The 25,074-nt window shown below is 41.0% G+C and overlaps 1 protein-coding gene across 4 annotated transcripts in view; it reads left to right on the top strand.

Moving 5' to 3' along the window:
- Nucleotides 1–770: 770 nt before the first annotated feature.
- Nucleotides 771–25,074, top strand: part of ALG6 (ALG6 alpha-1,3-glucosyltransferase) — a 44,779-nt gene continuing 20,475 nt past the window's right edge. For 3 of the 4 annotated variants that reach the window (XR_004001574.1, XM_030572290.1, XM_030572292.1), the window contains exons 1-5: nucleotides 771–853; nucleotides 11,627–11,737; nucleotides 16,108–16,192; nucleotides 20,622–20,711; nucleotides 21,708–21,796. Coding sequence is in view for 3 of the 4 variants with exons in the window: in XM_030572290.1 (XP_030428150.1) it covers nucleotides 11,656–11,737; nucleotides 16,108–16,192; nucleotides 20,622–20,711; nucleotides 21,708–21,796 (346 nt within the window). In the remaining variant the exon portion in view is untranslated. Of the gene's footprint in view, nucleotides 854–2,730; nucleotides 2,905–11,626; nucleotides 11,738–16,107; nucleotides 16,193–20,621; nucleotides 20,712–21,707; nucleotides 21,797–25,074 lie in introns of those variants that run through there. The other variant, XM_030572291.1, reaches the window with a different exon arrangement.

Raw genomic sequence — 25,074 nt, 5'->3', positions numbered from 1 at the left:
GGTGGCGGGCGTAACAAGCCATATCTGGACCAGGGCAAGAGGTGTTGTTAGCACTGGTTAGCTAGTAGGATGCAACTGACTATGCAGAAGAGGAACACATGATAAACTGGTAAATTAAAGCCCTGGTGGAGGTAGGGCTGGTGCAAGGATGTTTCACGCCTTAGGCAAAAGTTCCACCTTGCGCCCCCACCCTCCCTCCAGCCTGAGGTGCCCCCCACAGCAGCTCCCCCTGGCCTAGAGTTGGTGCTACCAGCCGGGGAGGCGGGAGAAGTGGAGCAGCCATGGCGTGCTCGAAAAGGAGGGGAGCAGAGGTGAGCCGGGGCTGGGAGCGGTTCCCCTGCGTGCCCCTCTCCCACTTGCTGCAGGTGGCCCTCCCTCCGCCTAAATGTTGACAACGACCGGGGCGGCGGAAGATCTGGCCACCGTGGTCGTTGCCGAAGGACCCGAAATGCTGCCCCCCAAAATGCTAGTGCCCTAGGTGACCGCCTAGGTCATCTAATGGGCTGCACCAGGGTGGAGCCTCCTCACCTGGTTTAGAGGAGGCCACAGGAGACCCACCTGTACTGCCTGACGCAGTGGGCCTAGTAGTGTTTAGGGTTGGTGGGGGCTCTGCTTGGCAGTCATGTGCCCACTCCCCTGGCCCCCATTCCGCCCCGCTCCCACTGCCCCCCGTGGCTTGTCCCCATTCACTCTCCCTACCCCCCTCCCTGCCCTCAGCCCTACGTCCTCGCGCCCGCGTTCACCGGCCTACTGCGCGCGCGCGCCCCCGTGACGCTGCCAGCGCCTGCCCGTCGGCCAGACCCGGAAACAGCTCGACTCGAGCGCGGAACCGGCGGGGGACGGGCGCGTCCCAGTGAGTCCGTCTGTCCAGTGGGATCCGCGGGCTCGCGCAGGAGAGAAGGGGAGAGGCGGGAGCGCGCTCCGTTGCTGAGGGAGCGGGAAGCAGCGCTTCCTGGTGCCTCGTGGGGGCGGGAAATCCGCGCGGGGCGCTTCCTGGGCTCCCAGTCGGGGCGCGTGAGGCGGTCCATGCTCCACGGGTGTCACCAGGGGGCGGGACCTCCGGAGCCGCGGCGGGAGGTTAACGGGGGGTTTGGAGGGTGCCCTAGCTGCCGTACGTGAAGGGGGCGCGCGTGGGGCCCGTTGCTGTGAGGCGGGCAGGGGAGGAGGGGCCCTCCGCAGGGTGACGGGGACGAAGGGCTGGCTGGAGGGGCATGATCCTGTCAGCTGGGCCACACGCCCCCCCGCGTAGAGCCCTGAAGGGGAGGGGGCCATGCCGCCCTGGCCTCTCTACTTCTGCCGTCTTCCCTTGGGAGGGGGAGTGTGTGGCCTCCCCCCTCCGCCCCGACAGTCAGGGGGAGGGTGGGTTGCCGTTGGGGGACTCCTCTTTGAGCCCAACGGTGCTGAGAAGTGGGTGTGGGTCTAGGGTGTGAAAAATCGGGACGGGGTGGGGGGTAATAGGAGCCTATATAAGAAAAAAACCTCCAAATCGGGACTGTCCCTATAAAATCGGGACAAGTGGTCACCCTATGTGGGTCTGTCCTGGTTTGTGGTGGAGACGGGGTCCTCTGCATACCGAGTAGGTAGGACATCTTTCCATCAGCGGCGAAATCAACTGATTGACAAATACATATTGGTAGCCTTTTCCTCTTACCCTGCTGAGCAGCACTTGGATTTCATCAGAGTGCTCATTATGTGCCTGATGACATCACACACAAACATATGGGGGGCACACTAGTTAGAGGCCATTAGTCTAGGGATCTTCTCTGAGGCTTTTTCTTCCTTTGCCTTCTTTATTAAAAAATATTTGTCTGAAACTGCCATCTTTGTTCAAGCACATCAGCGGCTTCTTCCTCTCCTTTTTCATCATACCTTTATTTAAGGCGTCACAATGAGAAAAGACTGGAAATGCCTCATACAAAATTATAACTGGAGTTGAACAAAACTCATCCATTTCTGTTTACAAGTGTCCAAGCCAATAGGTTTTCTTGGGATAGGTCCCAGAGGTTTGCTGTCTTGGCCTGGGTTTTTGCTTGGTCCATTTATAAATGACCAGTATTTCATAAGATTACACAGAGATAAATTAATAATTAATCACTAGCAAAATACAACTCTGATTTGGCAATGTTGCTTAATTTTTTCAGCTATGGTGGTTTGAGAGGTATCAGCACTGAAAAAACATCATTGTGATTCCATTTTGCCTTTTGACCCCTCTGCTCCATTGTAATGTGATTTTAGTGGCTGCTATGTCAAGAACTGAGATCTAGAACTAACACCATACCATGAGACCTTGTAATCATAGCCTGACTGCAGAGAGTATAAAACATGGATCTATAAAATCATGCTGGTATTGAAATGAGTGTCAGGATAAGGAAAATGATAATCAGAATGACTAGATTTGATAACTTGGGTGTCACCTCTTTTATAATGTATGTTCAGTTTTTTTGGTGGTGTTGAATGTGATTGGTTTCACAAAATGTTAAAAAATGCTAATTATTGCACCTCAGCTGCAATTTCCTCTCTGGTCAAGGGTTTAGAGACTTTGGAGCTGCTGCTGACATTTTAAATATTTCCTTTTCTATATTTCACAGGAGCTTCAACAGTCTAATGAAGTTAAAAGTTTTACTTAACATTCAGTAACAACAAAAATATGAATGACAACAAGCTGAAATCTAAAGTTTCATGGCTTGACAAAACAGAAACATTGTGATGGAGCAGTGCAATTACTTTCAGGACTAGTACCTTTTCTTAAGCACTCATCCTGAACCAGTAATCAGAAAGGATTTTTTTTTCTGAGTCACAACAGCATTATGCACCTGCACCCAATGAGGTAGCAGATTCTTGTTCAAATCCTATCTTCTCATCAAGCAGAGGGGGGACTTAAACCAGGAGTCTCCCACATTCCAGGTGAGAATCTTTAGGTCAGTGGTTAAGGTAATAAGTGAGGTCCTCCTTTCTCCTCTCCCTCCAGTCATTTTGTGAAGTTAGGCCACATCTTAGCACACCTACTGGGTTGGGCCAGACACACAGTATAGGCAGAGGAACATATATCTTCCCGCTGATATGTGGGTCACTTATTTGAGAGATTGGTGTCCAGGCACCTAGAGCGAATCAGTGGTGCATGTGTTCAGAGGCAGGAATGTAGTTGCCTAGGGAACTTTTATTGCAAAAACTTAGGTGCTGGGTGAGTTTAGCTACTTACAGGGTTAGACAGAAGCTGAGTGGGAGTTTTGTGGATTGCAGTGTTGCCTAAAAATGTGACTTAGGTGCCTGAGTATATTTGTGGCCAGGGCTGGCCTTACCATGAGGTGAACTGAGGCAGCCACCTCAGGTGCCAGACCGTGTGTGTGCCACTAGGACCCAGAGTGTAGAAAATTGTGTCTGCTGCTGGTGCATATGTATTCTCTCTGCTCTAGATGCAAGAGATGGTGGAGTGCTGTGCTAAAGGAAGGAGGGCACAAGAGACATAACAGGCAGGCAGGAGAAAAAGTGAGAGGGAATAACAGAAAGCAGCAGGAGCTGCAGGGAGAGAGAGGAGGCAGAGCCTCTTATGTACCTCTCTAGCTCCCTCAGGAGCCTGGACTGATTAACACCAGCTTCTCAGGGAGCTTCCTGTTTCCCTGAACCCACTTGAGAACAGGCAGTCAACTGGAGTAGTAGGAGCCAGTTAGGCCCTTAAGACGCTGATATCTTCCCTCACTCAGGCCCTGCTACCAGCCTGCTTACTTGTCCCCTTCAACTGAGTGTTGAGAGCCACTATAGCTGGCACAGAACAGCAGTCATGAGTGAAAGAAGAAAACGCCCCTCTGGGGCAGCATTCAGAAAAAGAAAGAAAGCAAAGAAAGCTTTTCTATCTAAGTAGGAAGGAGCTCTCCTGAGATACATAGACACAAATGTTCACGGTGAGCCCCCAGCCCCAGTGAGGATGTGAGTGGTGAGGAGATGCCTGATCTTCCAATTAGTCAGAGTGCAGGTGACCTGGAAGCTACTGCAGCGTCCATATCTGAATCTCAGATGGATGTAACCATGCACATTCCTGAAGAAAAGTGTAGATCAGAGAAGAGTGTGGTGGAGGCACAAGAAATAGCTGCTGCTGCTGAGTTTAGTTCCTTAAGTCTAGATGTTCCAGGACTATAGACCCACCTGAGCAATAGCCTGAGGGGCTTCCTTGTACTGCATGGGCCACAGCAAGTGAAAAACTTAATATTCCCCAAAGACAATGAAAATAGCTGTTTCCATCCAACACATTAGTGGCACGAAATCACCAATGGTGACAAAGTGGAGAGGCCATGGCTTATGTATTCAAATACCCAGAATACTGCATACTGTTTTTGTTTCAAACTCTTCCAGTCTCATATAAAAAATGGAAACTAGGTCAGATCACGAAGGATGAATATAGGCAAATAACACAGGAATGCAGAGGCAAGATTAGAAAAGCAAAGGCACAAAATGAACTCAAACTAGCTATGGGAATAAAGGGAAACAAGAAGACTTTTTATCAATACATTAGAAGCAAGAGGAAGACTAAGGACAGGGTAGGCCCACTGCTCAATGAGGAGGGGGTAACAGTAACGGGAGACTTGGAAATGGCAGAGATGCTTAATGACTTCTTTGTTTTGGTCTTCACTGAGAAGTCTGAAGGAATGTCTAGTATAGTGAATGCTTACGGGAAGAGGGTAGGTTTAGAAGAGAAAATAAGGAAAGAGCAAGTAAAAAATCATTTAGAAAAGTTAGATGCCTGCAAGTCACCAGGGCCTGATGAAATGCATCCTAGAATACTCAAGGAGTTAATAGAGGAGGTCTCTGAGCCTCTAGCTATTATCTTTGGGAAATCATGGGAGACGGGGGAGATTCCAGAAGACTGGAAGGGGGCAAATATAGTGCCCATCTATAAAAAGGGAAATAAAAACAACCCAGGAAACTACAGACCAGTTAGTTTAACTTCTGTGCCAGGGAAGATAATGGAGCAGGTAATCAAAGAAATCATCTGCAAACACTTGGAAGGTGGTAAGGTGATAGGGAATAGCCAGCATGGATTTGTAAAGAACAAATCATGTCAAACTAATCTGATAGCGTTCTTTGATAGGATAACGAGCCTTGTGGATAAGGGAGAAGCGGTGGATGTGATATACCTAGACTTTAGTAAGGCATTTGATACGGTTTCGCATGATATTCTTATAGATAAGCTAGGAAAGTACAATTTAGATGGGGCTACTATAAGGTGGGTGCATAACTGGCTGGATAACCGTACTCAGAGAGTAGTTGTTAATGGCTCCCAATCCTGCTGGAAAGGTATAACAAGTGGGGTTCCGCAGGGGTCTGTTTTGGGACCGGTTCTGTTCAATATCTTCATCAACGATTTAGATGTTGGCATAGAAAGTACGCTTATTAAGTTTGCGGACGATACCAAACTGGGAGGGATTGCAACTGCTCTGGAGGACAGGGTCAAAATTCAAAATGATCTGGACAAATTGGAGAAATGGTCTGAGGTAAACAGGATGAAGTTCAATAAAGATAAATGCAAAGTGCTCCACTTAGGAAGGAACAATCAGTTTCACACATACAGAATGGGAAGAGACTGTCTAGGAAGGAGTATGGCAGAAAGAGATCTAGGGGTCATAGTGGACCACAAGCTTAATATGAGTGAACAGTGTGATACTGTTGCAAAAAAAGCAAACATGATTCTGGGATGCATTAACAGGTGTGTTGTAAACAAGACACGAGAAGTCATTCTTCCGCTTTACTCTGCGCTGGTTAGGCCTCAACTGGAGTATTGTGTCCAGTTCTGGGCACCGCATTTCAAGAAAGATGTGGAGAAATTGGAGAGGGTCCAGAGAAGAGCAACAAGAATGATTAAAGGTCTTGAGAACATGACCTATGAAGGAAGGCTGAAGGAATTGGGTTTGTTTAGTTTGGAAAAGAGAAGACTGAGAGGGGACCTGATAGCAGTTTTCAGGTATCTAAAAGGGTGTCATCAGGAGGAGGGAGAAAACTTGTTCACCTTGGCCTCCAATGGTAGAACAAGAAGCAATGGACTTAAACTGCAGCAAGGGAGGTTGGACATTAGGAAAAAGTTCCTAACTGTCAGGGTAGTTAAACATTGGAATAGATTGCCTAGGGAAGTTGTGGAATCTCCATCGCTGGAGATATTTAAGAGTAGGTTAGATAAATGTCTATCAGGGATGGTCTAGACAGTATTTGGTCCTGCCATGAGGGCAGGGGACTGGACTCGATGACCTCTCGAGGTCCCTTCCAGTCCTAGAGTCTATGAGTCTATGAGTCTATGAATGTTCCAGCTACATTGGGTTCCACAGGAACAAAGGACTGGAAAAATCTGGCTAGAAATCTGGCATGCCATGAGAAGGCTGCAAATCACCAGAGAGCATTCCATAGGTGGAAAGAGCTTGAGAGGAGACTAAGGTTAAAAGCCACCATAGATGATCAGCATCAAGAGGAGATTGCATCAGAGTCTCTTTACTGGCAAAATGTTCTGAAAATGCTCATTGCCATTGTGAGAATGCTTGCTACCCAAAACCTAGCACTGCGTGGCACTTCAGATCAGTTGTATGTGCCAAACAATGGAAACTTCCTTAAAATTGTGGAGCTGATGGCTGGGTTTGATGCTGTACTCCAGGAGCACCACCACTACCTTGGAAAAACAATTCAAAATGAGATCATACAGTTACTGGCAACAAAAGTCAAAAGGAAGATTGTGGCAGATCTGAAGTTAGCAAGATATTACTCTGGTATTCTGGATTGCACACCTGACATCAGCCATACGGAACAAATTACTTTAATGATGTATTTTGTAACAACAGAATTTAGTGAAAATGTCTCTGCAGTGGTGACTGTCAGAGAGCATTTTCTAGAATTTATTGACATTGATGATACTACAGGAGCTGGTATGATAAATGTGCTTCTTAAAAAGCTGGAAGATATGGGAATTGCGATAGCTGACATGAGAGGTCAGGGCTATGATAATGGTGCCAACATGAGAGGAAAGAACAGAGGAGTGCAGACACAGATCCGAGAGTTAAACCCTCAAGTTTGTTTTTTTTTGTCCCATGCAGTTCTCATTTATTGAACTTGGTGGTCAGTGATGCAGCATGAGCTTCTGGTGAGGCTGCTGAATTTTTTAATGTAATTCGAAGCATCTATGTATTTTTCTCTGCATCAACTCATCAATGGCAAATTTTGAAGCAACATCTGGGAACATCCTCTCTGACACTGAAACCACTGAGTGCTATACGATGGGAAAGTCGAGTGGAGGCTATAAAGCCTATCAAACACCAAATTGGGAAGATAGATGATGCCATAGTTGCCATTATGGAGGATAATGTTATGACAGGAACTGTTCATGTGAGAACAGTGGCAGAGGGAAATGGAATCACTGGAAATATATGTAACTTCAAATTTCTGCATGGCTTAGCATTGTGGCTTGATATACTGTTTGAAATAAATGTAAGCAAGAGACTCCAGGGTGTTGACCTTGATATATCTGGAGCAATGGAACAACTGGACAAAGCAAATTCATACCTACAGTCTTATCGGTCGGATGAGGGATTTCAAAACATTCTGAAGCGTGCACAGAAGTTGGCGGAGGAACTTCACACTGAAGCTATTTTCCCACCCATTCAAGAATACAAGAGTCACTGAAGAAGACGATATTTTGATTATGAGGCACGGAATAATCCCATAAGAGACCCCAAACAAAAATTCAAAGTTGAATTCTTTAATCAGGTACTAGATTGTGCAATACAGTCAGTTGAAAAACGTTTCATGCAGCTCAGGGAACACAGCAGTGTATTTGGGGTGTTGTATGATATTCCAAAACTCTTCACTATACCTGAAGACCTACACTAGCAATGCAGGGCACTACAGACAGTATTGACACATGATGACATGCGCGATATTGATGCAAGTGATTTAGATGATGAACTGAAAGCTCTTTCAAGATACATTTCAGCAGGATCAACTCCAAAGGCTGTTCTGAAATATATGTGCACAAATAAGATGACCACCCTCTTTCCAAAGGCTTTTGTTGCTCTGCGCATACTTCTAACACTTCCTGTAACAGTTGCCAGTGGAGAACTCAGCTTCTCCAAGCTGAAGTTAATAAAAACACATCTAAACTCCACAATGACACAAGAGAGGCTGGTCGACCTTCCAACCATCTCAATAGAGCATGAGCTGGCCCAGACTGTGGACCTTCAGGAAGCAGTTCAAATCTTTGCAACCAAGAGGGTATGGAAAGCACCACTTTGATTATTCAACAGATGAAAATGCCAGTGTTTACTATAAAAAGAACAGGAGTACTTGTGGCACCTTAGCGACTAACAAATTTATTAGAGCATAAGATTTCATGGGCTACAGCCCACTTCATCGGACGCATAGAATGAAACATATAGTGAGGAGATATATATACATACAGAGAACATAAAAAGGTGGGAGTTGCCCAACCAACTCTAAGAGGCTAATTAATTAAGATGAACTGTTGTTGCCTCTTAGAGTTGGTTGAGCAACTCCCACCTTTTCATATTCTCTGTATGTATATATATCTCCTCACTATATGTTCCATTCTACGCGTCCGATGAAGTGGGCTGTAGCCCACGAAAGCTTATGCTCAAATAAATTTGTTAGTCTCTAAGGTGCCACAAGTACTCCTGTTCTTTTTGCAGATACAGACTAACACGGCTGCTACTCTGAAATCAGTGTTTACTATGCGGCCAAGAAAAGTTACTTTTGCTGTTCTGGTGTTTGAAAGTTAAAATTTTTTAACAAGGCATTTAAAGTTGTTAGTTCTCCTTTATTGGGGTAGGTAACAGCAGTACCATGAGAGGAGTAGAACAGGAAGAAGGCAGAATTGAGACCTTTAAAAGTTTTGGCCCAAGCGAGGGGATATAGGGGCATCATTTGAGCTCCCCGCCTCAGGTGCCAAAATGTGGTGGGTCGGCCCTGTTTGTGGCTCCCACCATAGGTGTTTTGTATTGTTATTACTACTATTTATTTTGCCTCCTATATCTACGCAGCACTTTCCTTATCAGAGTATGACGTGTTCTGTGCTCCAAGGAGCTTAGAGTCTAGCACAGACAAAACACAGGGTAACAGTTTAGGTAAAGGAAGATATGGAACGATTATTAACAAGGAAGATAAAGTAGTATGGAATTCTTTAAGAACTGGGTTTTAAGGAGGAGAGAGAAAGAGGGAACTTGATAGACAAGAAAAAGAAGATTGTTCTAATAGTAGGGAACTGTACGAAGGACCATGAAGGCAAGAGTGGCAGCAGAAGATGAAAGGAGCAGGAGAAAATGAGAGTCTAGATATAGGCTAGGATGGGGTTATTTAGGACTTTACAAGTATCTTAAATTTGATGGGATAAAAGAGCGGAAGCCAGAAAAGGGATTCATGATGGAGGCAGTTGTACAGCATGGTTAGAGGAGAAGATTACTTTAGCAGTGGTGTTTTGAATAGACTGAACCGAGGGCACATTAGGAAGGAGAAGCTCATTGTTATCAATGTCAAGGTGAGAAATATAAAGATGGTCTTTAGCTGGGATATAGAGATTTTAGTGTAGAAAGTTTCTCCCGGCATATCTTCTGTGGAAGAGGTCTGTGATGGGTATAGTGCCTTAAGTGGGAGATGTGGTCCCTGGTTCCTTTTTGAATTTAAAACCAATGTAAAAGAAGAAAATAAAACTCAGCTGCTGTGACTATGTTACACTTTCCCCCCTCTGCAGGTAACATTTGTAATCCCTGTTTATAGAAATGGACTTCATGTTTTAATGAAACTTTAGAGACTGAGGGCCTAGTTCGGCCCCGGTTCGTATCAGACTCATGGGGCCAAAAGTAGGTTGGGTTCAGAGGAGTAGCACCCACCTATGTCAGGACTGAATTTAATCCTATGCTTCCAAGATATTAAAGATTTCTTTGTTTTGTCTGCTATAAAAAGGGTGAGGAATCCGAGACTGAAACGAAAGGCATGGAATTTAAGGAATAGTTTCTCTTAGGTGTGGCAATGCTTTTCACACTGTGGCCTGATGGGATGGCTGTGGAGTGTATATAAGAACCCAAACTAAAGCCAGAGGCTTCTCATTCTCATGGTTTTCCTGTGCTGTGTGGAGCTTAGCTCTCAGGGAGATTGCAGAAAGACATGCATTCTCATAATTGGGTAAAAGAAAAAAAACATATAATACTTTTTCTTTCATGTTCTCTTTACTAAATATTTCTTGTTTAGCAAACTTTATAATTTATTTCAGAACTTTGGAATTAAACAGGATACTCAACATAAGTCATCAGAAGCTGTTAAAATTTTTCTCTCCTTTAACTCTATGTAGGAAGAGAAGGAACAAACAAATGGGAACATTGCTTACATTTAAAATTGAAGTGTTTTTAAATAAACAAATACTTGAACTGTTGGGATCTTAAATATTTGTCCAAATACGTAGATGGGCTTAAAACTCAGCATTTTGTAGTCAAATCCTCTTTGCGTAGTAGGATATCAGGTTAGTTTTCTTCCGGTAGAATGGATTGTGGTATAAATACCTAGTTAAGGGCAAGGGATGCAGCCTCTTGCTTAAATTTAGAAAAATGAAAAACCCTTTTGACTTCTGAAATGTGTTTATTTGTAACTTTAAGGCTTCATGGGTATCTGAAATCCTGACTTTTTTGTATATATATTTTTTTTAAAATGGTGTCCTGTTTTAACAAGTAGTTTAGGATTTATTTATTTTAGTGAAAGTCTCAGTTGTTTTTAAAATATTTTTGTGAGAGACTGGAGCCTAATCCTGAAAACAGCTAGTACCCAGTTGTGTAGAGTTTGCTGCTGTTAGTAGTCCTGTTAATGTAAATGGGACTACTCATTTCAGTAAGCTCTACTTCTGGGCATAAGATTCTGCCGAATCACGTCTGTATTGAGTATTGGCGCAGTGACATTAATCAAACATCCATTTTTAGCCTATGTCATCATGTAAGCAAAAGATAATGCAGTAGAAAAAGTGGTTAAATGTCACATTATCAGTTCTGTGTTTGCTGTTGCTAATTGATTAATGGTCAAGGAATTTGAGGAATTGTACAGAAATCCTTGAATATTTTGCACGTTTTCAGTAGTAAGTTATTGAGCTGCTTATGGATAGGAGCAGCCTCAGTATTTTCCCTCCTCAAACTTAAACAGTGTAACAGGAAGTTTTTCAAATAACAATAATCATCCGTAAAGAAACCACTCTCCACCTGTATGTATTACATATACAGTCCCCAACATACTAAGGAGATGGAGTCTAATAATGTGTATGTGTGTACAACATAATGTTGGTTTGAGATCTGGATTCCTCTCAGTAGTTTGAAATCTTACACTCTTTCTTTTTCTTTTGCCAGAAGCCTAGTCGGCTTGTGGCTCAGAAATGGGTGAAGATATTTCTATGCAGTGTTTGGTTTTATGCTTAGAAACTTTTCAGTGCTTGGAATAAACTGTCTAATTGCAGCATGCAGGAAGAAGCAGTATTGCAACATCACACTTATAGTGTGAGGCACAGTGAGACTATCATCAGTGTTACAAAATTATGATGGGATTCCAAATGCGTAAAGGAACAGAAACATAGGCAGAGCTACAATAGACTTTGTTTTCTTGTTTTCAGGTACCTTTGACTTGGTTTGAAGTGCAGCTATGGAAAAATGGAGCTTAATGACAATTACTGTCTTACTGGGACTTATTGTACGCTGGACGGTATCATTTGGTTCTTATTCAGGTAATGTATATTCACAGTCTGCAAAAAATATATATAGAGGTGAATTGCACAGCTTTTGTTAAGAGTTAAAAACTTGTTTGTAAGGTTTCATAAATGGGAAGCAGTATATGGCCATATTATAATAGCCGCCGTGCCTCCCTAGGTTCTGTCGCGGCAGTGCTTTAACGTGCCTTGTGTGGTCGCGGTGCAGCGCTGGGAGAGAGCTCTCCCAGTGCGCTTAAAAAAACCCACCTCTATGAGGGATGCAGCTCCCAGCGCTGGTGTACTGTCTACACTGGTGCTTTACAGCGGTGAAACTTGCTGCGCTTGGGGGGGGGGGGTTCACATCCCTGAGCAAGAAAGTTGCAGCGCTGTAAACTGCAAGTGTGGACAAGCCCTTGAGACTCTTGAGCTGCCATTTTCTCTGGATTTAGCAATGAGCAACATCACAGCCACCATAATCAAAATACTGAAAAAGCTATTCCATTCTAATGCCCCTATTTCTGTTAATCCTATTTTACAATGTCCCCCACTAAAATATGCTGGAAGTAATAAAAGAAAGCCAGGTTTCCTTTCCTACACCTTAGATAATACAGTAGTTGCAGAGTAGCACTACAGCAGTGGCTCTCAAACTTTTTTTTTGTATTGGTGACCCCTTTCACATAGCAAGCCTCTGAGTGTGACCCCCTCCCTTATAAATTAAGAACACTTTTTTATATATTTGACACCATTATAAAGGCTGGAGGCAAAGCAGGGTTTGGGGTAGAGGTTGACAGGTCACGACCCCCCATGTAATACTCTTGTGACCCCCTGAGGGAGCCCGACCCCCAGTTTGAGAACTCCTGCACTACAACCTCATAGTACAGTTGGTCAATCTCACTCTTCAAGCCTTACCACAAGTAAATTGTTCATTTAGTTAAAGCTATACTGGTAGAAGTGAAGGAAAGGTTATACAAGTGGTCTGGAATGAAGGGTTAGATTTTTACACCCATCATCCATATTTGCCTGAATTTGTTATGAGATAAATCACAGTTGTATTGTTTATTGGATCCATTTCTTCCCATTCCTCCCCCAACCTTGTGCTGCCTGCAAAAGAACTAACATAGTTTTTTCAAGACCTCCTGATGGCTCTTCTAAATTGGCTGTTGGAAGTGTCAGTCAATTTGTACAAAACTTGCTCGTTACTCCTTTGGTTAAATGCATCACACTTCCAATCCCTGCCCGCCAGAAGAAACACAAGGCGAGTCTGGGATCAACCCCTAATTTCTCTTAATGTAGCTGAGAGTCTCACACTAAAGCCACAAGAAGTGTCCAATATTTTGTTGTGATTAAACTGATGCATAACTGTTTGGTTTCATTTACTTGGAATGATAACTTGAAGTTAAACTGAAAATTTTCAAGCATGATTGTCTAATTTCATAATTTTTTAGTAAAGAGGGTTGACTTGAGCACCTTCTAAAGATGTACATTTGAGACCTGTCTGTTTTGTAGCTAGCTTAGGTCTTTGAGAATTCATATATTTAAACATATACACAAAATGTAATAACTTTTCTATTGCCACCATTGTGTTAACTTTTTATGTTGCTGTGCTGCATGCACTCATGTTAAAGGGACACTGTTAATTAGATTTCTTTTTAAATGGACTAATCCAGAATGATCCAAGTTCTGAGAGAGTACCCTTTAAATAATGTTCTGAGTTTTAAAAAAATCCTTAAATTTTTTCATAAGGATTTTGTTGTTCCATAATTTATCCTTACAAAAGGATTTTCAGCAAGGGAGCAACTGAGTGAGGTCTAAATCCAGGAAAGCATGTACTTATACTTGAATCATATGAGAGCTACCATTGATTTTAATGGGACTATTTTAACTGACTATTCAGGGGAAACAGTAAACCTGATTATAAACCAGTGCTGTCAGATGCATAAAGTACATTGGAAAAAAATAGATGTTTTTAAGGAATGTAATTTTCAGGATGATGGAGTCCCTTTGCTTTGCTTTGTCACTGTTGCTCAGTGAGATCACACACTTGATCAAGAGATTAAAAGTAGTTGTTTATTGTTCTCTGAAACAGACTATGCTATTAATGCTGATTCAGGATAGTCCAGAATCGTGTGGCATGAATGACCAGACACAAGGAGGTTATTTCCACTCCCATTAACTATACTAGTGTTGTGTTGCTACATTATGTTATTTATCTTGTTGCTTGTCCTGTTATGCCTTTTTGAGGCAACACTAACCTTGTTGAGTTAGGGTTATGTTTGGGAGAGGACAAACAACTAATGCATGGCAGTGAAGGTCACCATCCAGAGCAGCATAGTCAAGGCTAGTTGGTTTTAGACAATCAGGAAAAGTAGTTTATACTACATTTAGAGTCTAAGGACCAGATTTTGTCTTCTGATACATTTGCAAAGCTGCCATAAGTGAGTAGAAGCCAACTGCGTGTACCTGAAGGCAGAATTAGGCCCTTGAAATCTCAAACTTCCAGGCAGCAATAAAACTGAACAAAGCAAGTGTTGATTTAAAGTACCTGTATCTAGTATCTGGTGCATTTCTTATAAGAATAGAAAATTGGAATGCATGTGAACAACAATATATTTTTCGTACATTCTGAAACCTAGTTGGCTATATATCTGCTGCCAACTTCAGAAAGGTGCATTAATTACTGTGGTAGGATTCCTTTTGCCTTTCTTGAATAAAGATCCCTTAGGTATAGTTGACTTGTTATTCTCGGCTTGCTTTAGAGCATGCTAGTATTTACAAAATGTGAGTACCAATTCCTGAGCTAGCAAATTATTTAATTCACCAGATAGCTGAATACAGAAAGTGGGTCAGACTATGGATTAGGAAATAGTTTGCCAGTTCTAAAATGATCTAATTCTCTTTCTTCACCTCTTTCGGACGGAAATGGTCATAAAATTCCTGTACATCCACTAAAATCTTGAGATGGTTAGAAAAATCGGGTTAATACCATTCCTTATATTTAGTAAATTTAGTGACAGATTCTTTCTGTCCAATAGATTTATCATTCCAGGGTGGGCATTGATGAGGCTTTTACTCCCAGATGACTTGACCTGTTTGGGATCCTTTCATCTGAACGTCTCTTACAGAACTAATGTATTCTCTTTGTGTGACCATAAACAAATCACATATATCTGTGCTTGTGTGAATCCCACAAACATAGATCATGTGAGAGAATTATAGATGGATTTCCTATATCTAAAAGAACCTCTTCAATCTCCATGAGGTTAGAGTCAATATCTCAGTGGAAGAAATTGTCTGCCTAGTTTCTGTTCTCAATAGGTAATCACAAGATAAAGGCAGTGAATAGTATTTATACAGTGGCTGCATAATGTGGGGCTACGACAGTTAGACCACTTTGAGGAACTTGTTTGCGAACAAACCTATGAAGACTGCATTGATAAAGATTTTTCATGGCATACTGAACTAACTTCCCGAGAGCCTTGTAAATGGTGTATGTGTGTAAGAAGCTTCCTTCGACATTGGTCATCACTCAGTACTACTACATAACAATAACTCAATTGAAAGATGTGGGAAAAAAAGATTCTGGTAAACAAAAATGGAGCATAGACAGTCTGATAATTCAGAAAGCTTTGTAAAAATGAATTCTTCCTCTCAATCCAATCCATATGTGGGGCCATTTTAATAGAATGATATTACATCATACATTAGAAATAAGTAAACTGCTTACAATGTTAACTCTCTGTTAAGAACTAGAGGGGAAGGGCAATTTGTACAAAGGAGAAGGGCAACTCATTTACTGTTTTATTTCAGAAAAAGTAGTAGGCATATTCACACACAACAAATGTATAAGAATGCAGTAATCCTACATGCTCTTATTTCTGTGAAAATGCAACACTTTTCGTGCTATACACCTCTACCGTGATATAACGCTGTCCTCAGGAGCCAAAAAATCTTACCGCGTTATATCAACCTTGATTTGATCCGCTGGAGCACGCAGCCCCGCCCCCCCGGAGTACTGCTTTACTGCATTATATCCAAATTCGTGTTATATCGGGTCGCGTTACATCGGGGTAGAGGTGTACTTGATAACATTACCAATGACTTTATAAAACGATCTGGCTACTGTATCTGTTTCTTGAAAATTCTATAAGTTGATAACTGCTCATCTCAGAAATATTTGTAACACCAAAAGGCAATACTTTGTAACAATACTTGTTCTATGTTACATATGTATGTTTTTTTAGGAAACATGATCCATTATTCATTCTGTCCCAATTTTAGGTACTAATAATAGCAGTGTACCCAGAACAAGTATGATATTAATTTCCAGATGCATTCTTGGATGAAAAGCAGTGTCAGAAACAAAAACTAAATTTGTAAGCCCTTTTTGCCATCTCTTGCTTTCATAGGTGCAGGAAAACCGCCTATGTATGGAGACTATGAAGCTCAGAGGCATTGGCAAGAAGTTACTTACAATCTACCCATCAAGCAATGGTATGTGTCACTTTTAAATTTCAGGCTACGAAGTGTAATGAAAAAATTCAACTTTAAGGTGCATAAAAGTAAGACTTGAGATTTTTAAATCTGTTCAAAACTTTTTACCATTCTCTGAATTACTCTAAACAAGCTGCCTCTCCCTATTCTTAGACTGAGGTTCCACTGTTTTTGCTTAATAAATGTGCAAGTGTTCAGAACTTAAATTTGATTTGTTAGATTTTTGTATACAAAACAGAAAAGTTTGACAAGCAATAGTCTGAGAATGCAGTAAAGATACAAAGAATGTGCTATATTTTAGCTCATCCTGTGTAAAAGTAATAATATGAGCAACTGCCATTGGCACTACAGGAGACCATAATCTTCTAGTTTAAAATAGCAGCAAAGAATCCTGTGGCACCTTATAGACTAACAGACGTTTTGGAGCATGAGCTTTAGTGGGTGAATACCCACTTCGTCGGATGACATGCATCCGACGAAGTGGGTATTCACCCACGAAAGCTCATGCTCCAATACGTCTGTTAGTCTATAAGGTGCCACAGGACTCTTTGCTGCTTTTGCAGATCCAGACTAACACGGCTATCCCTTTGATAGTTTAAAATATACAATCTTTGGTATCTGTTGAATGAGGCGTTTTCTGTTAAATGAAACAGGCCCTTGGGTACTGATAGTATTCCAGAAAGTGTATGTTTTACAGTATCTGGCTTATAGCTCTATGTATTGTGGCTGTGTCTGTTGTCAGTAAGTAATTAACAATTGTTAGAATTATTAAGAATATCATACCTCTGGAATCTGTACCCTTGCGAAAACAGCCCACTTGTATTAATTTTTTTGGACACCAGGAGACTAGTATCTCAACTTGTATGTTCAATGGCTGAGTCTTGGAAGATTAAGCCTTGTTTTGGATAGGATGGACATGTTCATTATGGAAGGTTGCTACACTCCAATGTGTACAAGAACTGTTAAACTACAAAGGTTAAGAATCTGAGTAATTTTCATAGCACTCATTCAAGTTTGCTGTCCGTGCAGCAAAAAAAGAATTGCAATATAAATTTGTTTTGCTTAGCTACAAGGAGACATTCTCTGAAGTTGCCAAGCTCCTAAAATATCTCTTGATATTTTCATAGACGTAAATCCTAATTTAATATTAGATATGCATGTACATGTAATTTTGCTGTGTTCCATGTTTATTCCTTTTGTTCAGAAACAAAGTATATTTAAAAAATTGCTGCAGTAACTACAATATGATTTGTATATAGTTTCCTTGCATGAGATTTCTCTGAGCCAGAGGCTAGAATTTAAATCTTTGTCTTTTTTCCTATCCTTCTCTAGAACACATGCATACTTATCCAAGGCTGTGTTAATGATGTCCTGTCTTCTTGTATTACTAATTAAAAATGTGGCAATTGTTACCTCTTGCTAAGTATTCACTGGTACATGTACTGTTTTCCCATAGAAATACAAGTTTAGGGAAGGATAAGAGTAAAATACACAAAGTAACTGGGAAGCTTACTAGTAAATTGCAGAATATTAAAATCCATGTGAAATATCTGAGCTGTCTTGGCATGAGAAATCTTGAGTGTTAGAAGAAGCAGAGATGCAGCTTAAAGAAATACAATTTATCATCAGTTGTTCATAAGATACTCCAGGTTGCTCATAAGGAATTCAAGAAATATCATTTACTGTAATAAATGTCAAAAATTGGCTGCATTGGAGTGGGTAGACTGGAAAAGCCATGAACTTGCCCCTTGGCAATTATAAAAGACTAGTCAGTCTGTTTCATTCTGAGATTTAAAGAGTTGATGTCTTATTTTTATAACTTTTATGTTCTTTGAATTAAACCTTCCTCCTTTCATCTGGAAGATGTGACTAAATTCTAATGGCTGCCAGCCTTCCACAGAAACATTGGCAAAGCATAATTGTAGGCTGGAAAACCCTTTCCTTGTGTACCCTCACATATTATCCTTCAGAGTTTTCTTCCTGAGGTAGAATTAGGTGAAGTGGTTATTGCTGGGACATATTTGATCTAGGTTCATGACCTTGTGTCAGCTATTTAGAAGGTATTACTTTGATAGTTCAGTTATATCTGCTGTTAAATTTCCTTTAGGCCTTTGTTTCTTCGACATATTGGTAGAATTACACAGATGTGAGTGTGATCTCCCTCTGTGTGAAACTCCAGTTTGTGTGTATATATGTTCTTGTATGTCTGTCTGCCCCAATTGCTTATGGTATACTTTTTAACCTAAAAGTATGGGGTACAAGGTTCAAATTTCTCCAACAGTTGCTGTCATGCTTCACAAAATGCAATATCTTATCAAAATCCCAACTTCATTTGTCACTTACTCATTCCTGTCACTGATGATGAAAGGCAAGAGTCTGCCCTCAGACTTTAACAGCAATTCAAGACTAGGGTATTACTCTCTGCCCCTGCGTGAGGAACACCTGTTGTTTTCTCTAAGATTTCCTTGTATAGAGGAAAGCAGAACTGAACCCAAGATCCAGCATGTGGATCAGAGAAAGTGGACTCTTCCTTACAGTAGTTCTTTGTAAGCTCTCTACCTCCTTGTTTCACTCAGTGATGACACAGTCCAGCGTTGGGGACACAGTGTTTTCTTCCGAAGTAACCAGTTGTGATGTTGCAAAAAATGGACATTACAGAATGAACGTGTTGGGAGAAGCAGTCCTGGTCATAAAAAGGTTTCTTCGCACCTATATCATGCTGGGGCTCATCAGTGGAAGAAGTGAACTAGTGTGCTGCACCTGACTATTTAATGAGATTTAGGCACTGTATGTTAACAAACTAGTACATATGTCTGTATATGCACACATTGGATATTGTATTGAAGAAAACATATACATTTCCTGTATAGGATCTGTTTAAATAATTAATTGGCTCTGTGGCTACTTGTCTGCAAATGTTTTGCTGGAATTGGCTCTGCAGGTTATTGAGCCTTCTACTGATCTGTGGAGCTAAATATGACAATTGTGCAATATGTGAATTCAGTAAGGTTCACGAAGCATGGGAAAGGTGGCTGCAGACATATTTATGTAGTAGGGGGGTTCCCCTGTTTCCAGTCAGAAACAAAACAGGTGAGCTGAAGAGTCCTCAAAAGGTATAAATGGGCTACCTAATCCAAAGAATAGAAATTGAGAATCTTAATATAAGGGAAACCTCCCTATAGCTGAGGTCCAATCAATACTCTTTAAAAACTGCCTTTTGTTTGAGCTCTGCTAAGTCTATGTTCTCTTTTTGTGGTTGGGCAAACTTTCTGTTTCAGCCTTCTGCTGGAATAGCTCCTGGATCTGAAAAATGTAGTTCATGACTGTGGATGGAGTTGGGGATGATCCTATCAAATCAGGAATTGTGGGCTTTGGCGGGTGTGGGGAGCTCATTTTGTACAAGCATCCTATGTCTCAGTAGGCTCTGGATCCCTCCAACTAGGCTCCACGTAAAGGAATTTTATTCCTCAATGAATATGCTTAGTTGGGTGTAGAGCCAACATCTCTAACAGCTTCTTACAGTCTTCACAGTTGCCAGCAAAAGTATACTGAATCCTTTGTTGGTTTTGTTTTAGTGTTTTCAGTTTTTCTAGTAAAAACAAAACAAAAATCCCAATGGGCATGTATCGGGGTGGACACCCGCTCCTGCCTGGGAGGGCTGGAAAGCTGGGCTGATTGGGGAAGCGACCGTAGCTAGGCCATGCCCCAATCAGGCCACAGCTGGCCTGTATAAAAAGGCTGTGAGCCAGGAACCTAAACAGTCTCTCTCTGTTTGTAGAGGGAGATGGTCTTGGCTGCAGAGAGCTGGAGACAGGGTACCTGAATGAAGCAAGGCTGGGGAAAGGCAGGGGAGCTGGGGAGCTCCAGCCTGGAAAGCCCCAGTCTGCGGCCTAGCAGAAGGCAAATAGGTACTGGGGGTTGCAGAGGGCAGCCTAGGGGTAGGCAAAGGCAGCAGGTCCAAGCCCAACCTTGCTGGTGATGAGTAGGCTGATACTGCAGTCTGCCTCAGGGCGCGGGGGCTAGACGATGACAGGCAGTGGCCTTAAACTGAGGCGAGGTGGGGATAGTAGGTGGGGGTTCCCTGGGGAGGGGAGACCCAAAGAGAAAGGGGTTACTACCAGGGGGCAGCACCCCAGATAAATGGACACTGGGTCCTGGGAGGGACAAGGGGGCCAAGCAGTAGCAGATCACTGGCCTGCAGTGGGCACACCAGGCTGGAAATCAAGCTAATTCCCTGAGACACGAGCAGGAGGCGCCGCAGGGGTGAGTCCACATTGCTACAGGGCAATATTTAGTTCCTATGAATGTTTGACTATATGGTAGAGAGACATGGTTGGCTTAATGTGCAAACTCTTTAGGCTGATATGAAGTTACAATGCTGGAATCCTTGATCCATTTTTAAGTTTTTAAGTTCTCTTTTGTTTTTCAGGTACTTCAATACCAGTGACAATAATCTGCAATACTGGGGCCTTGATTATCCACCTCTTACTGCTTATCACAGTCTCTTGTGTGCTTATGTGTAAGTTAATCATTTTAGGATTATTTTAAATGTTTGCTGTTGGTGGAGAATGAAAGAAAAAACAAATGCATTCTCCCCCTCCTCCCAGAGGAGAGGAACAAAACAAATGGCAGGGATTTACCTCTTTGGCATAGTTCACTTATTATGTGCAATTATGGAACCGTAGAAAAACAGAATAGATGTGGAGTTATTGCTTCAGACCTAATCCTGCATTTGTTCCACAATGAACTCAGTTGGGGGACTTGGCCTACAGTAGGACTGCAGGATCAGTTTCTCTTGTATTCCAGTGCCTCCAGTGGGTGCAGATGACATTTTAGCTGATGGGTCATAGTTATAGGTTCCTGAATAAGTCATTTAGGGTCAGTGATGTACCTGGGAAGGCACATCAGAGATTGTTCACAGCAAATGGAAAATTAATCTTGTATTGACAGCCTACGTGGCATTTGATGAGTGGATCCTACATGATACCCTATAAATATAATTCTGTTATTGGGATGTTCGTCCTCTATGGTCTTTAACCAGTATTAAAACAGCTTTTAGAAAACTGGAGTGTTCTGTTCAGGGGCAGCAGAAAAAGGGTACTGCAGGTCAGGTTAAGATGTACTGGCGGAGCTATGTGGAGAAAGTTTGCTTCACATTTGTCTGCACTATGCCTACTTTCTGTTAACACTTACAAAAATCACAAGTTAGCTTTCAGTTTGAGAAGTGCTGAATGACATTAATAGGATTAAATGATAGTAATAGAATTAAATTTTTATCAGCACAAATAACTATTTTCAGTTTTTGTATTGCTGATTAGCAGCTAAATACGATAAAATAAACTGGTCTTGTGGTGAGGAAACCCCTTCCCTGGTCACTATTGCTTTTGATAAAGTTTGTCTTGTTCATCTTAATCTTCTGAATATGCCCCTGTGCATATCATTTTTATTGCTGAAAAGAACGTAAAGGGAAATGAGAACTGTCTGCATTTTGATGTGTCTATACTTTGTTTTACAGTGCAAAGTTAATAAATCCTGATTGGATTGCTCTCCACACATCCCGTGGGTATGAGAGTCAGCCACATAAGTTATTCATGCGTGCAACAGGTAGAAAAATTGCATTTTTTTAACATAATCTTCAACGCTTTTCTAGCTCACTAATTTAGCACATTTAATTTGGCATCCCTTGTTGTGTTTTTTTTTCTTTTTTTTTTTAGTGGTCCATTTCTGGTGCAAAATTGACTGATCTGAGGGCATTGCAGGTCTGGCACTGTTAACTAAGCCTTTGTGTCTTTTCAGTTCTGCTCACCCTTGTGAAAGTAGCAGAGAGTGTTAAACTTAAGGCAGAATCTTTAAATTGAGCTGGTTTTAGTAACTTTAAAAGGATACTTTCCAGCAGTTTGGATCTCAAATTTAAATTTTAAAGGTGACATGAAAAGGATTTTTTAAAATGGATTTTCAACCTTTCTAGTTCTTGATGATATCTAAAGAAGACCTGAAGGTTTTGTTTTTTTTAAATTCTGCTTGGTTTTTATCTTGGAAGTATCAAGTGTATCAAAACTGGCCATTAATGAATTTGGAGAAGGAACTCTTAGGGGCTTCAGGGATATTTACTATGAGTTTTCACATCTTAATTGGAGGGGCAGGTGTTTAATCTTTATAACAAAGACAACCTTTCTCCAAAATGTTTACCAGCCACTGGAATTAAATAGCTGTTAACAAAAAAATGCAAAATCAAAGTGTTTTTAAATAGTGTGATTAAAAATCTCAAAATCGCTTTTCTGTCCATATCAGGCCTTTGTAACAGCCTTTATAATGAAAATGTAATGTAATATATTCTGACTCCATTAAAATAGCAAATAATTTCATTTCTTCTCATGGACATGTTAGTGGGACAGCTGTTGATGTGGCCAATGGCTTCTAGCAAGCGAAAAATATGGGGAGCAGTGATGTGACAGTAGCCATAAGGCAGCAAAATCACCCCATTATTTTTTAAAGTTTAGTCAGATCTTTTGCTTCACATGGCAGTGCAGAGTCCTATAAAATGACTGTGCTGGATGAGTATCCTTATTTGCTGATTATATTGAGCAGAATCTGATGTTCATCAGTAGAAATTTCTTGTGATGCCCACAAACCTTTTAGCGTGGTTTCTAGTAATTGATTATATTTAGAAAAAAATCACTATGATGAAATTACCCTTGAAATGGTCTTTATTAATGTTAAAATCAACACGCTTGACAAAACATTGATGTACAAAGTAAGAAAACTGGTATACATTCTTTTAACAATAGCCATTAAACTAGTGCATCAGGATTACAACATTCAGTAGAGTTGAATGTTGACCATTGGTGTTATACTCTACAATTTTTAACAAATACATTTGAAAACATTTTCTTCAAGAAGTGACAAGTTGATAATGTTTCACAGACTGAGTAAGCCCTGACGACTTGCTCATTTTGGGTTTGCTCCTTCAGGGTGCTGAGCACTAGGCCCCAGATCCAGCAAAGCACTTAGCAGATTCTTAACTCTAAGCACGAGTAGTTGCATTGAATTTAATGGACTGTTCGCATGCCTAAGTGCTTTGCTGGATTGGGGCCTTAGTGCAGGATCAATCCTTTGTTCATTTAGATTGAAAAATATGCAGCAATGCAATTATGTTTTTGTAGAGAAACAGGCCAAGATTTTCAAAAGTGACTAGTGATTTTCAGTGCCTCAGTTTCTTGGTGCCGAATATGAGACACCTTAAAGGGACATGATTGTTAGAAAGTGCTGAGACATGCACTCTGAAAAATAGCTCTCTTCAGGTTCTCTCAGGTTCACCACCCCAAATCACTAGTGAATTTTTAAAATTTAGACCCCAATATTTTAAATTTTGAATTTTAATAATAGAATCGCAGAAATGCTGGACTAGAAGGGACCTTGAAAGGTCCTCAAGTCCAGCTGACTGCACTAAGGCAGGACCAACCAAACCTAGACCATCCCTGACAGGTTTGTCCAACCCGTTGTTAAAAACTGTGCAGTTAGAAAGTTTCCTCTAATATCTAACCTAAATGTTCCTTGCAGCAGATTAAGCCTATTACATCTTGTCATACCTTCAGTGAACATGGAGAACAACTGACCACCATCCTCTTTATAACAGCCCTTAATGTGTAATAGAGAAACAAGTCACAAAACTGGGAACTTTATTCTGCTGGTCTCACTCCTTCCTTTCCTTAGAATAATGAAAACTATCCTTCAAAGTCAGTTTTTCTTTAAACTTTATTTCTGTTGAATATCTTATTTTGCAATATTGCTTCCTCTCATCAGAAGGGTGAAGGCTCAAACAAGATATTACTAGAATATTTGTAACTATACTCTTTCTTATATGAATGGAAATTTTGGGATGCAAAAGTTTTGAAGAGTGAGTCACTTTTAGAAATATTTCCAATTGTTTTTCCATACAGCCCTATATACAAAAGAATTAAGAAAGATTAAGTGAGAATAAGTATTATCCATAATGACAGAAATACTGAGACATTTTAATCGTACAATACAGATGTTGTAGAGTAATCGTAAATAAGTGCTTCCAAAAACACCAACCTTCCCCCATCTATGCAAAGTTTGAACTAACTTATAGGTGGTACCATTGACTTGTACTTTCAAGTATATGAATACTTTATGAATTAGTACAACTTATTTGAATAACGCATATCTCCTCTTTTTTGTATGTGTCATGTCTGTTTTAGGCTGCTCTTTACACTATGGTGTGTATGTGCATATGGATGTAATTCCAAACAAATTAAATTGACATGTGTGTTTAAAACTTTCCCCCCTCTCTCATGTGATAGTTATACTATCTGTAAATAGTAGGTAGTGAGAACAAGGTGAGGTATATTTTTTTATTTTGGAAGAGATACAGTAAAACCTGCCAAGAGCGACCACTTACAGAAGTTAGCAAAAGTGGTTGCTTGTAAGAGGTGGTCTCTTTTCAAAGATTTGCCATAAAATGGGCACTTTTACAATGTACAGAAAGGCTACAATTGTTACCAGTGTTTCATGTTTAATTGTCTTTTAAGTGAACATTCCATACAATACAGTACTGAATTTAAAATCTCTTGGTGGGTTTATTAATACAGTAGTACAGTATATGTTACTCAGAAGAGGAAATTCAGTACACTAATACAAGTGCTTATTTTCTAGACTGAAGCCAAAAGAAAATTAGAGGTACCTGTGTTATCAAAAAGTCCTGGTTTCAATCTAGAGTAGCCTGTATTTATTTGAAAAAGCTCACTTATTCTTGTTTGCCTCTGCAACGATAGGAACATGTTTACTGTTACTACTTCTGCATCTTTGAACAGCTCCAAAAGTCGGTTGCTGCCCTTTAGAATGGCAAATGCTTTCATGTC

The sequence above is a fragment of the Gopherus evgoodei genome, chromosome 8, assembly GCF_007399415.2.
Source record: "Gopherus evgoodei ecotype Sinaloan lineage chromosome 8, rGopEvg1_v1.p, whole genome shotgun sequence".
Lineage (NCBI taxonomy): Eukaryota > Metazoa > Chordata > Testudines > Testudinidae > Gopherus > Gopherus evgoodei.
This window is presented reverse-complemented; position numbering and strand designations above follow the sequence as displayed.